Source organism: Leptonychotes weddellii, chromosome X (assembly GCF_054177405.1).
Source record: "Leptonychotes weddellii isolate Sample4059 chromosome X, ASM5417740v2, whole genome shotgun sequence".
Taxonomy (NCBI): Eukaryota; Metazoa; Chordata; class Mammalia; order Carnivora; family Phocidae; genus Leptonychotes; species Leptonychotes weddellii.
This window is the reverse complement of record NC_138385.1, coordinates 3,347,082-3,364,109: the sequence shown is the minus strand read 5'-3', so window position 1 is coordinate 3,364,109 and position 17,028 is coordinate 3,347,082. Positions and strand designations below refer to the sequence as shown.

Below are 17,028 nucleotides of genomic sequence, written 5' to 3'. Positions count from 1 at the left end.
CTGTTTTCATGGCCAGGGTGAGATTTGCCGATAGCTGCTTCAAAATGTTTTCCAGCCTAGCATGCCAGGGCCATGTCCCCAGCCCCCTCAGCTCCTACCTGAGAGCCTTGCAGGGCGTAAGGTTTGGTTTCTTTTAACAGGTGGTACACAATTCAGAAGGTACAAAAGGGGTGTGTAGGGAAGAGTAAGTCTCTGGCCACCCAACCCCCTAGCCACCTTGTTCCAGTCCCAGTAGGTGGGCGCACAGGCGTGTCCGTGTGGTCTTTACAAACGTAGATGGTAGTGTATTACATAGCCCATCTGCCCCCTCTTTCCCCGTTAACGGTGTGTCTTAGAACTCCTTGGTATCAGTGCAGAACTGCTGCTGGTTTCCCACAGCTCCTCAGTGCACCAGCCTCTATCGATGGGCATTTCAGTCATTTCCATTCTTCTCTGTTATAAATAATATTGCAACAATAACTTTGCCACTTCCCGAATTGCTCTTACTTTAATCTGTTTGTGGTCATATTTATCTTCAAATTTCATGTCATGTTAAGAAGAATGAGACTTTTGTGTTTAACGGCGTAGGTTTAAAAAGGTCAGGGGGCCCTGCTCAAACCAGTGCTGGGGAGAAATCAGAGCCACCTCACTGGGAGCACTCCCACGGGCTCAGCCAGCAGCTTTCATGGTGGGGCGTTTAAGAAACATTCTGGGAAACAGCATCGTAATTTCTGTAAGGAGCGCACTGAGGGACATAGTCTCGATGTGATACAGAGTCCTTGCTGTGAGCGCAGGGAGAAACCCCTGTCGCATTTCTATTTTATGGATGATGCAAAATCTGCAGTCGGCTCTTTGGGCAGCTTAATGCTCGCAGCTGATTCTGTGGCACACCTTTAGCAGTCAGTGCACAGGACCTGAAGGCACATCTTCCAGGTACTAACCTTCTTCTTGCTTCCATCTGATGAGTTCTTTCCCCAACATGTCCCCTTTGTTCCAGTTTCTTCAATGGCTGTTACCTTGTTGGAGGTGCTTTTGTTGTCTTTTGTTAGTAGAAGTAATCTATCACGTGAGAAATGAATACAAATATTTTGTTTATCTCTTTATAGCATGGTGTCTGACTCATAGATACTCAATAAATGTTCAATAAATGAGTTTTGCTAATTGTTTAATAGGATATGAGGAACTTGCGACTTGCTTATAAGCAGGAAGAACAGAGTAAACTTGGGATATTTGAAAACCTCAACAAACTTGCATTTCCTCTTTCCAATGGGCAGGCAAGTACACCAAAATACACCTTTGCATGTGTGTTGGGGGGAGGTCCAAAAAGTCATGTTTAATTATTCCTTTTTTCCAGAGGTTTCCTTTATCTCTTTTCTCTGTTTGTGACTAATATTAGGATATTTAAAATTTGTCAGTTCTATGTAATGATTAAGGAAAGTGCCAATGTGTTGCTTCCAAATTTACAGGTTAGAATAGAAATCTTAATATATTTAGCTCATAGCTGAATGAAAAGCTTTACTATTGGGTATATGATATAGCAAAGAAAAACTGACATGTGTATTTTTGTGATTTTTGTATCCAGACACTCTTTGCATTCAACTACAAAGAAAAATTTCCAACGAATGGGTGGAAAGTTTATGATCCTGTATCTGAATATAAGAGACAGGTAAAATATGGTCCTTATCAAGCCAAAAATAATGGGTTGAGCATCTTTCTCTTTTCTAACAGGTTAGAAATTTAGTGGAGAAAAAAACCGTTTGAAACAAGTTGTGCGTTGGTATAACTTACCTAGCTTGTAGGTTCTTCATCCCTGGGATGCCCCGTTCGCCCGATGCCAGACCTTTGACGCTGCTGCTAGTCAGCCTTTTTCCAGAAGGCAAGTGGAGTACTAGCACTGGGTTTAAAAAGCGAATCGGCCAGATGGTTCTTATTAGATATTCTGGTAATGAGTTGATGGGTAAGGACCAAAACCAATGGCTTCACTTAGATTAAGTGTATGGCATGACTACATCAGTCTGGTATGGTGTTCCTGTGCCTAGAAAGTCTTCAGTGCATTGTCAGGTTCAAGATATTCCAGTAAGATACTGTTTTGATGACATTTAATCTTTGTGTCCACTGTATATTTGGTATGGTGATTTATATTACTTACTGTAGATGTTTGTAAAACGTTTCTGTGTCCCTAAAGAACGTTCATGGGTTTTTCAAAAGCAATACCATGCTCATTCTTTATAGAAAACACAGCAAGAAGTGTACAGGATTGGGATTCTAGTATGTAATTTTTACCATTTTAAAATGTTTGGAAATTCTGATTCATTACATTTTTAAAAATAGGTAAGAAATGGGTTATGTTAGATAATCATATATTTAAACTTCTAAGTAGCAGTGAACAACAAATTATGAATGGATTTTTCGGAGAAAATAAGAAATGGATGTGGTTCACACTTAGTACTTTTTGAAAATGCAAAAGTTTGCTCTGACACCCTGCAGGGCTTGCCAAATGAGAGCTGGAAAATATCCAAAGTGAACAGTAACTATGAGCTCTGTGACACCTACCCTGCTGTCATTGTCGTGCCAACTAGTGTGAAAGATGCTGACCTTTCAAAAGTGGCAGCCTTTCGAGCAAAAGGCAGAGTCCCGGTAAGTAATAAACATCATCACTCAGGCATAAACACAGACTGTATTAGATCTAATATGGAACGAAACAAGACAGAAAAAAACTAGTGAACAAAGTAGAAAGTGAAAAAATAAGCCTAACACCCTCAATAGGCTGTGGAGACTAACAAAGGCGTAGCAAGAAAGAGCATACTGTTGCATTAACAGCATCCTTCGCTGGGTTCGTCAAGCCATCTTAGAGCAAAGACACTCTCTTAGACGCTGAGTGGAATGCTGCACCCTTACCCAAGCCAACATAGGGGCCGGCAGGGGCTGAAGTGTTTTAAACAGCTTTATTGAGGTGTAACTGCACATGTGCAGTTTGATGACTTTGAACATAACATGTCCACCCATGACACTCTCACTATAACCAAGGAGGGAGTGAGCGTCTTTGAGCCTAGAGTTTGTGGTCGGATATAATCCGGAGTCTCCTGGCTACCTGAGGAAAACTGGAGGTTTGGGGGCCTAGCTTTAGATCTCATAAGACACTGTCTTCACTTTGCCCTCATTCTGCCACATATGTGATCGTGAAGATACAAAGATGTTTTTAAATTAGGAGACAAAATAAAACGAGTCATTCAAATAGGAGTGAGGCTTGACATTAGTCAGTTTGACTTCGTTTCTGTTGTCCTTAGAGTCATAGAATTTGAGAGGTGGAAGGGGATTTTTGGAGCTTATCTAGTCAGACTTCTTTCCACCTGACCCAGAGAGTTCCAGAGCCACTATCATGCTGTCATTGGTTTCAGCCCTCACCTTCGAGGAAAACATGCAGAAGAAGCCTTGCTTGAAAAGACAACTTCTTTTTACTGCCTGGCAATCAGGGCACATACTGTTTTAGGAACCGTACTAATGTTTGTTGCTTACAAACACTAGGTGTTATCGTGGATTCATCCAGAAAGTCAGGCAACGATTACCCGTTGCAGCCAGCCACTTGTGGGTCCCAATGATAAACGCTGCAAAGAAGATGAAAAATACTTGCAAACGATAATGGATGCTAACGCACAGTCTCACAAACTTATCATCTTCGATGCCCGACAAAACAGTGTCGCTGATACCAACAAGGTACGTTCTCAGTAACGTTACAGAAACAGTGGCTCTTTTGTTACGTGGTGGCCGTAGGTTGTTATGCAGTTCAGTTAGACTGCGGAGTTCCTCCCCACCTGAAGGTGGGGTCTTTCTGAGTAGCTCCCAGCTGTTCCTCACCGTTATATAGCTTGTGGGGCTTTGTGCAGCGTCTCTCTCATTGCTTCTCCACCATCCTGGCTGCTGAATTAATTAAGCAAAGACCCAGAAAGAGGATTATCACCTAAAGAATCAAGTAAGACTTTTAATGAAATGATCATGAGGCCCTTGGGAGTCCATTTAACCCGTGAACTATGGAGATAACTTGATTAATTCGTATCTGGTCTGAAGCTCTGTTAGAACGGAGTCACCTGTGTGAAACCAGGCACGTGTACAAAGTTGCCATAAATCACATGCAGGAGTGTCATCCACAGACCGCTCCCGTTTAGCCCCGCTAGGTGGAGGGGACGGGATCCTTCACACCCAGCCACAGCTAAGAGGCCACGCCTCCAGCACCTGCTCTCCAAGTAGGAAAAGCTCTGAACTGCGTCATTTCTATTGCCTTTCTGACAGTGGTCCTGCAGGCGTGCATCTGGCAGAGGACTTGGCCCTCTCTGTGAGTCATTTCAGAGATCAGGAAGGTGGCGGCAGCCCTTCCCATCTCATGCTTACTTGTAAAATGACACTTGGGTCACAGACATGTAATGCGCACCTACTAGGGGCAGGTGCTGGGGGAAATACCAAGACAGATACGGTGAGGTGCTCTGTTATAGGAGGGGTCAGCTCGGCGTGTGGGGGGAGCCCGGAGAGGGCCTGGCCAGCCTTGCTGGTGAGGCTGGGGGGAGGCGGCATTAGGGCTGGCTGTGGATGGTGAGCAGGAAGAGACGGGCACGGGCATCTAACAGCGTGCCAGAGCACATCACTCACAAGAATGGCAAGATGTGTAAGGGTGCGGTCACCAACCCCACGCCCAGCCCGTGTCCCCCTAGCAGTGCCTGGGAGTCTGTTTCTCTTGGCAGCTTGGGCCTCTTCTTTCCATGGTGATTATTCCATCGTTGAGCAAAATCTCCAAAAAGCCAACCTCCTACCGCCCCTGTCTCACTCTGGAGAGAAGCCATTACCTTCCGCTTCAGAGAGCACACAAGCCACCGGACATGCCATTTCCCCTCAGTCCCTGGGTGCTTGCCATGTGTCACGGCTTGCTAGGCACTGGGGAGGGACACACTGAGCAACAGTCACGCGATCTGCCACGTGGCCACGCAGTGTGCCATGGAGGAACATAGAGTATGCTCGGAGAGTAGAAGGGGCCTGGTTACTTGCCTCATGACCCTGGGCCATGACTTCATCTGTCCAGACCACAAGTGCCTCGCCTCTCAAGTGAGAGCGACAGTATGTCTGCTTCCTGGAAGTACTGTACAGGGCCCAGGACAGGGCCTGTCCCGGAGAAAGCATTTGGTTCGTGGTAGCTGTCATCGGTCCTGAGCTCAGTGTGAGCTGCTCTGTCCGCGTGACCGTCATGACATCTCGCTGCCTGGGTCCCTCTCTCTGACCTGGCCAGCTCAGTCTCCTTCACTGGTTCCTCCCCTCTCCGCAACCTCCAAATCGTGGTGCTCCTTGAACTCCATCCGGGCTCCTCTTTTCTACTTTGCACCATCTCCCCAGGCTGTCTCCTCCAATGCCACGACTCCAGACACTCTCTGTATGTTGAATTTGATACCCGGGTTTCCATCTCACTCTGATCCCTCCTGAAGGCGAGGCAGAATGTCTGTCCCATTGTCACGTTGACATCTCTGTTCAGCTGTCTCCCATGTAACGACCTCCGTGTATCCAACTCGGCCTGAGAGGCGGGGCAGTGAGAACCCTGCGCTTGGCAACCAGTTTCGCCTGGGTTTCCCTCCAAGGTCTTCCCTTGCTGCTCTGTCACACCCTGAGCAGGTTATTGACCTCTCCATAAGCCTTAGGTCTGTAAGATGGAAGGTGACAGCGTGTGGCGTAGAGATGTACCAGGATGACACCTGAGAAGAATGCGCATCACGGCCGCAGCACGTGATGCTCATAAGCTCGCCACCCCGGTGGTCTGGCCTGGGGGGTGACTGGTGGTGCCAGTCACGGAGATGAGGAAGACCGGCAGAGGAACAGGGCGGGGAAGGACATGGGCAGGATAGGAGTTTCCTGTACAAATTAGCACAAACTAGGTGGCTTAAAATAACACAAATTGATTCTCTCACAGTTTGGGAGGCCAGAAATCTGAGATCTGCCCAAGCTGTGCTCCTTCTACGGGCTTCAGGGGAGAATCTGTTCCTTGCCCCTTCCAGCTCCTGTTGGCTGCTCTGTGCGCGTAGCCATGGCGTGCAGATCTCTCCCTCTGCCTTCATGTGGCCTTCTCTACGTGTCTGTGTCTTCCCTCTTCTCTCTTCTAGGGATACTTGTGATGGCGTTTAGGGCTTTCCCTAGGTAATCCAGAATGGTCTCTTCATCTCAAGATCCTTGACTCGATGACCTCTGCAAAGACCCTTTTTCCAAAAAATGTCACATTCACAATCACCAGGGATCTGATGTAGATCTCTTTGGGTGGGGGAGTGTTTTTCAGCCTACCATGGGGAGTCATTCTCAATTAGTTCCCCATGCTCCCACAGCTGGTGGGTCATTAACCCCGTCAGTCTTTCCACTTCCCTGCGTACTTCCTGTCACCACTGCAGGACTATCCCACAGAAGTAAGAAGCGTGAGAAGAGCTGCATTCACAGAAGCAGCCTTCTAAACACCCTACAGAGCAAGGGCAGTTCTTTGTGTGTGAACTCATGTGGAAGAGGCAGAAGCAGGACACCGAACTGCATGTCTGGAATGATTTTGTTTGTAGTGCTGTTATGTCTAGGAACCAAACAAGTCCCTGTTAGCTCTTCTATATATATTACCATCTCATCTGCAAGGAGAGATCCTTTACTTCTTCCTTTCCAATCTGGATGCCTTTTATTTCTTCGTTTTGCCTAATTTCCTGGCAAGAACCTCTAGTACCATGTTGAGTAGAAGCAGTGAAAGCAGTCATCCTTGTCTTGTTCCTAATCTTAGGGGAAAAGCTTTCAGTTTTTCACCATTGGGTATATTAGCTGTGGGTTTTTCATAGGTGCCCTTGTCAGGCTAAGGAAATTCCTTTCTCTTGTTAGTTTTCTGAGTGGTTTTACCATGAAAGGGTATTAGATGTTCGAAGGCCTTTTCTGTATCAGTTGAGATGATCCTGTGTTTCTTTTTTCCTTCAGTCTGTTAATGTGATGTATTCCACTGACTGATTTTTGTATATTGACCACTGTAGTGGGTCGAATAGTGTCTCCCAGAAATTCGTGTTCATCTGGAACTTCAGAATATGACCTTATTCAGAAATAGGGTCTTAGCAGATGTAATTAGTGAAGAGGAGGTCATAGTGGAGTAGGGTGGGCCCTCAATCCGGTGCCTGGCGCCCTTAGAAGGTCATGTAGGGAAGATGGCAGGCTGCACGAGCCGCACCAACGCTTGCCAGCCGCCACCGGAAGCCAGGAGTGGGGCACGCGACAGAGTCTCCCTCCAAGCCCCCAGAAGGAGCCAAGCCTACCAGACACACTGGTCTCGGACTCGTAGCCTCCAGAACTGTGAGGGATCAAGTCTGTTGTTTTAAGCCCCCCTAGCTTGTGGTACTTTGTTACTGCGGCCCTAGGAAGCTCCTACAACCCCCTTACATTCCCGGAATAAATCCCACTGGGTCCTGGTGGATAATCTCCTTAATAGACTGCTAGATTCAGTTTGCTAGTGTTTTGTAGAGGCTCCCTTCAGTCCAGTCTCCACATCATGGCCGGAATGACCTTCTAAACGTCTACCTCTGCGCACACCCTCAGTGCCTTGAGGCAGTGACATCTAGTTCCTGAACGGGGCCTCTGAAGCTCTCCACCCCCGGGCCCTTCCTTCCTGTCTCTGCAGCTCCCAGGCCCATGTCCCAACTGTGGGATGCTTCTTTCTGTTCCTGTAGCACGTCCCGGTGGCATCTCTGAGCCTTTGCCCCCAGAGCTAAGCATTCCCCCATCCTTGAGATGACATGTCAGTGTCTCTTCCTCGGGCACGTCTTTCCAGATGAGCGGAGGTCTCCCTGTGTGGTGGTGCTCCTCATTCAGTGCACGTCCAGCCACCGGGCCCTCGGCGCCAAGTGGCAGGGACTACTCTGAGGGTCCCTGGAACCCAGCGATTACATAACAGCTGCTCCATGACTGGAATGAGGGGCTGGCTGGTGGGTCAGGTTCCTCTCTCCATGGACAGTCGCCATGTAGGGGGCCTGATGGCAAGTGGCATGGTATGGGAACTCAAAAGTCCGGACTCCATTATGGAGCCAGTGTGATGGCACCAAAGGGTTTTCAGTCAGATTGTTTCTTGAGAAAGTGAAACATGGAGGGAAGGAACTTAGCTTTAAAGGTTGCATTTGAGGAGCCTGAGTGGGGAAGATAAGGCTCTGGAGCTCAGAGAAAGGTCAGGTTGGAGGCTGAGATTGGGGCCCAATCTCACGGTGGCATGCTGGGTGGTGGTTGCAGGCTGGGGGCGGGCAGGGGCAAGGCCACCAAAGGAGTCCAAGCCACCTGAGCCATCTGTGGAAGGCCGGAGAGGAACCCATGGGAGGAAGGGGTGCTTCAAGTGGAGGGGGGAGACCCCAAAGAGGGAGGGAGAGGTCCTCGATGTCAGGAGAAGAGGAGCATCCAGTGGGAGAACTGGGTGGGAGAGGTGTCTTAGCTCGGGCTGCTCCAACAGAATATCGGAGGCTGGGTGGCCTATGAACAACAGACACTTATTTCTCATAGCTCTGGATGCTGGGAAGTCCAACGTCACGGTAACAGCAGATCCCGTGTCAGGTGATAGCCCACTGCCTGGCTCGTAGATGGCCACCTTCTCACCGTGTCTTCACACTGCCGAGAGCAAAATGAGGCCCACTGTCTTCTGTCTCTTCTTATAAGGGCACTAATGCCATCATGAGGGCTCCACCCTCCTGACCTCATCCCCTCCCAAAGGCCGCATCTTCTGACATCATCTTTTTAAGGATTAGGGCTTCAACACATGAATTTGGTGGGGACGAAAATATGTAGTCCACTACAGGAGAGGTGTGTGGACTTTGGATTCTGAGGGCGTGGGCATCCTGCCCTGCCACTTTGTACCTCTGGCCCTTGGGAGTTGTCCACCCTCTAGGAGGCTCCCATTCTCTCACCTGGGAACCTCCCCCTGCTGCTGAAGACTGGCAGACTGATGGGCGGATGGCCTGGCAGGCCTGCCCCAAGCGCAGAACAGCTGTGTGAAATCAGGGAAACCTGAGTCCGTCCTTCAGCCGGCTGCTCCCTGGGGGTGTTCGGGCTTCTTTTTCCCACGAGGGTTGGGGATGGCCCCGCCGCCACTGCTGTCGGCTTATTCTTGGGGCCTTGTGGGCTAGCAGGGAACAGTGTCCCCACATCTCCGGCTTCTCTCCAGAACCCTGCTTTGCCCCCATACAGAGAGGTCTGGCCAGCAAAGTCTTGTATTCCAGAACGCTCTGGACCCCCTCCCCCTGTTCCTTCTGGGGTACAGGTGGGGGCCTCCTCTCACCCTCCTTCCCCTTCTGTCTCAAGACCTCCAGAGGCCTGTTCTCTGCGAATCTGTTTACTTCCATAACCTCATTTCCGGATTGTCATTTGTCTTATTTGTATCTTTAGTGATCAGTTCCTGGGCAACAAATTGCCTTTAAACACCTTCTCCTGGTGCTCCTCCTTAGCACGGGCTTCCTCTGTGCTGAAGGCCTGGATGAGCTCGAGCCCAGCGCACCACCTCACAGAGCAGCTGCCCCGGGCCCCGGGGCTCCGGCAGGCAGGGGCTGGGCCCGGCTCCTCTGCCTGGCGCAGGGCTACAAACGTGGGAGGTGCTCGGCGAGGTAATCCTGCCCTGCGCTTGACGATCTTGGGGCAGGGAAGGCACCAAGCCTTGCATGGATTAGCATTAATTAAGAAAACTGATTTTACTTAATTAGCATTTAATCTGCACAGCGGCCCTTTGAAAGTCTTACAGGTGGGAAGGTTGGGGTGTAGAGAGGTGAGGGCACCATAACTATTTGGGTGGCAGAGCTGGGATTACAAACCCTTTTTCCCTGCCACCAAAGTCTGTGCCTTTCACCCCTCTGCTGTGTTGTTACTTCCTTTGTCAGCAGCATCTTCATTGGATGCTTCAGTGGTTTTTATGAAAATATAATTCTGTCATGGAGGCAGGACTGTGCTCGAGACTGCTTTGTCTGTAGTGGGTGTTACAAAGTGTTTCACTGAAGTTAAAGCATCTCCTAGAATTCTGTGAAATAACCTGAAGTGTAGCTGGTATCCAAATACACGGACATTCTTGTTTTCCTGTCAGGCACATTAGCCACTTGCTTAGCCCCTGCTCCTACGCCCGGGTAACCGGCTTCTAGCCGCATGCAGCCCAGTCTTCCCTGGAACTACTTCCCTGCTGAGTTCTTAGATGTAGCCTGGGCTCTCGGACTCGGCCTCTTGTCCAGGTCGCTCTGTGGCCTGTCCTCTGTGCATGGGGGCCCAGGCCCCAGTGCCCCCGCCCCCAGCTCCCTCTCGGCCCTGCCCGTATTCCTATGCTCCTGCCTGGCCCAGCCTCCTTAGACTGTCCTGCCTAATGTCCGCCAGCCAACACCTTGGCTCAGTAGCCCTTTGGCACCCCCACCTGGCCCAGTTCTGTTCTCCTGCCAGTGCCCCAGACTGCTGAATGTTCCATGAGAATGAAAGGCTCACAATGTGCAGGCTGGAGCCACTCCAGATTCATGCTGGAATTCTCCAGCCTCAGCTGGGCCCTCAGTGATGCTTGGAAGTCCCTCCTCCCCACCCCCAGGCTCCCCAGAGGCCACTTCAGCCCCTTTATGACTTTTTTTTTCTAATGTACAACCCTGCCCCACCCCCTTCATCCTCAGCAGCTGACCTTGCCTTTGTGCAGAGGCCTCACCAAGCCTCCTGCCACCAGACCTGGAAGCTGCCTTGTACTGCCGTCCACAGAAGCCTCCTGTTAACGGAGGCCGAGTGGCCTCCTCTCTGTCCTCTACCGACTCTGCCATGAAGTCTTTCCCATCTGCACGAATAAGCTGCCTCTCCAGCCACTGTCACCGTCCCCTTCCAGCTGGCGCTGTTGTTCTCCTGCCCTTTACAGACGGGCTTCTGGGAGCAGCTCTCGCCCTGAGACGCGGGGTGCGCACGACCGGCCGCTCGCCTCCTAGGCCTGTGAAGCGAGCTCCCGTCCCCGGCTCTGCCCAGACCGTTCGTGGTGCGGTCACCAAATCCAATGTGTATTTTTCAGTTCTTTTCCTCGACTTCTCAAGCTTTTGGTAGTTTAGTACTTTTTCCTTTTCAAAATACTCTTTTCCTTTTTTTCTTCTTCCTCTAGTTTCTGGCAGCTCTTCTCAGTCTCCTTTGCTTTCTGTGCCTTAAACGCTGGCCTTTCTCAGGCTCCCAGGCTCCGCTTCTCTCCTGGCTTACCTGCTGACCTTGAGCACGGTGTGCCAGACCTCTGTCCTCCAACATCCTCCGTAGGCCAGTGACTTCGTGTCGGACGCCACAGCTGAGACCTGTCTTCTGAGCTGCAGACCGCTGCCTGCAGACCTTTCTGCTTACATTTCTCACAGGCACCTTGCGCTCACTATGCTGAAAGCTGAACACTGTGTTCCTTCTGTAATAGTCTGGTCTCAGGAAAGGATACCACTGACTCTTGGGGTGCCCGGCCTAGAATCCTGGGCGTCACTGCCTCCTCATGGGCTTCCTGCTTCCATCGCCCCAGTCAGCCATCGTGTCTTGCCCCTTCAAGATCTCCAGTCTGCTGCGTCTCTCTGCCCTGCTGCCTCCGCCACGATTCCCTCAGCCAGATGAGTGCCCATCTCCGAGCTGGTCTCCCTGCGGGAGGTCCCACCTTCCTCCAGGCCCTTCTGCCCAGCACAGCCAGTGGTCTGCCACAGTGCAAGTCTGACCCTCTCCCCGTGCCTGCGCCGTCCAGCCCCAGGCCGCCCTCTGGCCACCTCTCCCACTGCTCTCGCCACCGCCGTGGCGTGCTCTCAGCTCAGCTGCTTGCCTGCCTCTCGGGGAGCCGCGTCCTCGCCCATCTCTGGGCATCTACACACCACGGCCCCTCTGCCCTGTGTTCTTGACCTTCCTCCCCACGGCAAAGCTTTCCTGACTTGTGTTCTCAGCGTGGACGTCTCTTCTGTCCCCCTGGCAGCCTCCCGGGCCTGGCCACGTGCCCCCAGCACACCCCGTGCTCTCCTGCAGCAAAGGACTTGCCCCCCTGCGCTGCACACGTCCCTCTCCTCACCCGCCTGCCCTGCCAGATTGTGAATGCCTTGAGGACCAGGGTCTCCACTTGTCACCCCAGTATTTAGCTCAGGGCATTAATATCCACACCCTAAGTGGTTGGAGACGAAATGAAGGGTGTGGTCTTTGGGTTCACGATGCATTTATTATGTCTTTGGAGATAAAATTCATATAACATTAATCTGGCTATTTTAACTGTCCCAGAGTTTACGATTCAGTGACTTCTGGTATATTCACAATGTTGTGCAACAATCCCCTCTAACTCCAGAATGCTTTCATAGCCCCAAATAGAAACCCTGTGCCCATTGGCAGTTGCTGCCCATTGTCCCCCCCCCCCCCCCGCCCCCCAGCTCCTGTCAACCACTAATTTACTTTCTGTCTGTATAGATTTCCTTGTTCTGGACCTTTCATATAAATGGAATCATACAACATGTAGTCTCTGGGGCCTCAGTGTGACGTTTTTAAGGTTCACTCATGTTGCAGTATGTACCAGCACTTCTTACCTTCGTCTGACTGCCTAAAGTCCCATTGTATGGAGAGAGCACATTTTGTTTGTCCATTCCTCCACTGCTGGGCAAGTGGGTTGCTTCCACTTTTTGGCTGTGGCGAATAGTGCTGCTGTGATCTTTCATGGACAAGTTTTTGTTCGAGTACCTGTCTTCAGTTCAGTGGGCATGGAATGGCTGAGTCACGTGGTAATCCTGGGCTTAAATCTGAGGAGCCCCCAAACTGTTTCCCACAGGGACTGCACAGTTTGAATCCCCACCAGCAGCATATCCGGGTTTCAGTTTGTCTACGTTCTCATCACGGATGGGTTCTGAATGTTGACCTTCACAAAATAGAAGCTAATTATAGACCAGATTTTGTTAGGAGATTACCAACGGGTCAGCCATAGTCCCTGTTTTTGTTTCATTTGCATTTTATTTTACTTAAATTGCGTAAACCTCCTTGTTTGGGATTTACAAATAGTTTTATTATACAGAAATTTTTGTGGTAGTACAACTTTTTCTGTTCAGACAGATGGCACTAACAGACAGAACCTTTAAAAATTAACTCGCCTTGAGTAAGATCCAGTTGTTAATGGTTTAAAAACTGATGATGGGTGCAGGACAGTTGTTATGGGTTGAATTGTGTCTGCACAAAAAATATGCCAAATATCTAACTCCCAGTACCTGTGAATGTGGCCTCATTTTGAAATGAGGTCTTTATAAATGTAATCAAGTTAAGATGAGGTCCTATTGAATTCGGGTGGGCCGTAATCCAGTCTGACTGGGGTCCTTAGAAGAAGAGAAGAGACAGACACGAGGTGAAGGCCATGTGATGATGAGGCAGAGATTTGAGTCATGTGTCTGTAAACCAGGACCACCTGGGGCTACCAGAAGCTGGAAGAAGCAAAGAAGGATCCTCCCCAAGGGGCTTCTCAGGGAGCATGGCCCTGCCGGTACCTTGATTTTTGGCTCCAGCACTGTGAGAGGACATTTCTATTGTTTTAAGCCGCTTAGTTTGTGGTACTTTGTGCCAGCAGCCAGGGGATTCACCTGGAGGAGGTTTATTATACACAGATGGCCTTGTTGCTTCCTTAACGGTCTCTTTCTGATAACACTAGAAACAATCGAAGTATGAACTCAGATGCAGTGCTGTTCTGTCTTTTGTTTTTCACAGGCCAAGGGTGGAGGGTTCGAAAGTGAAAGTGCTTACCCCAACGCGGAGCTCGTGTTCTTGGAGATCCACAACATCCACGTGATGAGAGAATCCCTGCGTAAATTGAAAGAGATTGTGTACCCTTCGATAGATGAGGCACGGTGGCTCTCCAACGTGGATGGGACACACTGGCTGGAGTATATAAGGGTAAAGAGAGCTGGTCCTTGACATGCTTTCTGGTTAAGATTTCTCTGTGTACCTGCCATAAATCTGTGTCTCCACGTGGTTTCTCAGCACTGTAAAGAAGCACATCTTTGCAGTATTCTAGGCTCTCATAGTTTCCACAGGCAACATTCAGACTGTGGTCTTTGTTGAGGGATACTGCTTGCATCAGATCAGGTTTGGAATGTACTTTGTGGCCCCGTAATAAATGACTGCATTTACTGTCATCATTTTTCTTAGTGTTGGGTGTGTTCCCCACCCCCAGCGCTACTGTTTCTGAGTGATCCTCACTTGATTGCATTGTTTGGTTTATTGACCTGAACTTCTTAACATTCTCCACAGAACTATTTTTTGCTGTCCTAGAAATTAAACGTAGCCTGCTCTAATGTGCCTTCTTTTCCTGAAGATGCTTCTTGCTGGGGCAGTAAGGATTGCTGATAAGATAGAATGTGGGAAAACTTCGGTGGTGGTTCACTGCAGCGATGGTTGGGACCGAACAGCCCAGCTGACGTCTCTGGCTATGCTGATGTTGGACAGTTACTACCGCACCATTAAAGGGTTCGAGGCTCTCATAGAGAAGGAGTGGATAAGCTTCGGACATAGGTTTGCGCTGGTAAGCTGAGACTGTGAGGTACATTCTTGGCTGTTTTGTTCTCTCCTATGCATGTGTGTATCACACAACACACACACACACACACACACACACGTGTGGGCTTTCTGCTCTGTATCAGACCTGAGTCAGCATAATAGAATACCATGGACCTCAGCATGGTATGTTTTTGGTAGGGCACTCTGTTTTTTAAAAATTTTTTTAGTGTAGGTATGTTGTTTTTTTTAATAAATGAGGTAAAATTCATATAACAGAATTAGCCATCTTAAGGCATACAGTTCAGTGACATTTAGTACATTCACAATGTTGTGCAAACACTGGTTCTGTCTAGTTCCAGAACATTTCTTCACCCCCAAAAGGAAACCCTGTACCCGTTAAGTAGTCCCTCCTCATCTCCCCCTCCTCCAGCCCCTGACAATCACTAACCAGCTTTCTGTCTTTCTCGGTTTGCCTGTTCTAGGTGCCTCCTGTAAGTGGAATCATATAATATTTGTCTTTCTGTGACTGGCTTATTTCACTAAACACACTGTTTTTAAGGTTTATGCATATCATAGCATATATAAAAACTTAATTCCTTTTTATACCTGAGCAGTATTCCCTTTGTTTATCCATTTCTGTTGATGGACCCTTGGATTATTCCCACCAGTTGGCTCTTGTGAATAATGCTGCTATGAACATTGGCATACAAGTTTTTGCCATGCAGAGTACCACAAACTGAGTAGCTTAGACAATAGAAATGTATTGTCTCCCAGTTCTGGAGGCTGGACGTCCAAGATCCAGGCGCTGGCAGGGTTGGTCTCTCCTGAAACGTGTCTTCTCGGCTTGTGCGTGGCCGCCTTCTCACCAAGTGCTTACATGACCTTTCCTCTGTGTGCACCTCCCTGGTGCCTCTCTCTGCATCCAAATTTCCTCGCCTTAAAAGGACACCAGTCAGACTGGATTAGGGCCCAGCCTCCCAGCCTCCTTTTAATCACCTCTTTATAGACCCTGTCTCCAAATATAGTCCCATTCTGAGGCCCTGGGGGTTAGGGCTGCAGCGTAGGAATTGGGGCAGTACACAATTCAGCCTGCAACGGCCTGCTTTCACACTTGGGGACATACCTAGGGGTGGGATCGCTGGGTCATCTGGTAGCTGTTCTCGAGCTGCCGTTTGTGTTTTAGTATAAATGGCTGTTCGTTCCTGGTCTTTCCCAGTCATTGAGCCAGTGCGGATTCGTCTTAACTGTGCATGGCACTGGAATATGCCTGAAGCCTCGTTCAGACCCACTCCCAGAGAGCAGGAGGATGGGCAGTGGCTGGGGGGTGCTTCGGTGGCTTCCGCCGTGGGGGTACCAAGTACATGGGCCATGAGGAGGAGGAAAGGCAGCTTCACAGCCTGGGAGCCACATGCCCTTCGGGGGCCGTCGTCAGAGCCTCCTCTGCACTGCACCCCTTCCCTCTGTGCGCCTCGGTCCCCTTCTCTGAGGTGGTGTGTTGTGCAGCAGAGGTGAGTTTGTGTATGTCAGATGCTTAGGACCGGGCCCTGAGGACAGGTAGGTTTAGTGGGGGCGAGTGAAGCTCTCCCCAGTGTTTGCATCTGGTCACCTGAAGGCTCCCAGGCCATTCCCTGCCACCACTCCTCCCCACACTGTGTGTCCTGGGAGAGAGCAAGCGGGCAGGGGCCCTTGACTAGATGGGCGGTGCTGAAGGTTATGGACTGAGAAGCCTGCCATGGCCACGCACAGCACGCATCGGGGTGTGCGCGCACGCTCCGCTCCTGGCCCTACGTGCTGTTGCGGGTTCGTCATGGTGATAAGATCATGAGATTCCTAATGGCTGCAGTTTACTGAGCACCACTGTGCACCCACATCCAGCACTGTTACATGTATCATCTGGTTTAATCCTAGAGCCACCCCGAAGCAGCTGCTGTAACAGATTTCAGGAGTGTGACCCAGCTGTTGAGGGTGGAGCCAGTTCCCAAGCCGCAGTTGCAAGCCTGCCATCACCTGCTTGCTGCCTCCCTGTACTCTACCCTCGAGTTTCTGTTAGTGAGCCATCTAAGTTCCTCCCTGAGGCCAACTCCTGTCCTTGGCCCCCTGTTCCATCATCCTGCCTCTGGCCTGCCTCCCACTCCCCTCTCGCCTAGATGGGTCCCACTGGCATAGAAACATGCCATTATTTATCCCACCCTGGAAACCAACCCTCCTGACCCTACTTTTCCTCCAGCTGTCACCGCAAAGATCTGTCCCCTTTATGATAAAGCTGTCCTGTACTCACTTCAGCCAGGCTTCCTCCTCCCAACACCCACCTCACCCCGAAACTGCACGTTACAGCCACCAATCACTGCCACTTTGCCAAGCCCTTCTCTTATTTGGCCTGAGCACTTGATGCTGTTGGTTCTTCCCTATTTCTGGAAACCGTTTCTTCCCTTGGCTTCTAGGTCTCCACAACCTTTTGAATTTCTTCCTCTCTTTTGGTCCTCCCTCTCTCCCCAACCTCTTAGTGTTGGGGTGCCCTAGGACTCAGTCCTCAGATTGCTTCTCTTCTCTCTGTATGCTTAA

At 49.9% G+C, this 17,028-nt stretch overlaps 1 protein-coding gene across 12 annotated transcripts in view; it reads left to right on the top strand.

Annotated features, from left to right (window-relative positions):
• The window catches only part of MTMR1 (myotubularin related protein 1), a 55,514-nt gene that overhangs the window by 26,123 nt on the left and 12,363 nt on the right, over window positions 1-17,028 (top strand). For all 12 annotated transcript variants that reach the window (XM_081808107.1, XM_081808108.1, XM_081808110.1 and 9 more), the window contains 6 exons: window positions 1,152-1,253; window positions 1,562-1,645; window positions 2,467-2,616; window positions 3,505-3,693; window positions 13,678-13,863; window positions 14,285-14,491. In XM_081808107.1, coding sequence (XP_081664233.1) covers window positions 1,152-1,253; window positions 1,562-1,645; window positions 2,467-2,616; window positions 3,505-3,693; window positions 13,678-13,863; window positions 14,285-14,491 — 918 coding nt within the window. The remainder of the gene's footprint in view (window positions 1-1,151; window positions 1,254-1,561; window positions 1,646-2,466; window positions 2,617-3,504; window positions 3,694-13,677; window positions 13,864-14,284; window positions 14,492-17,028) is intronic.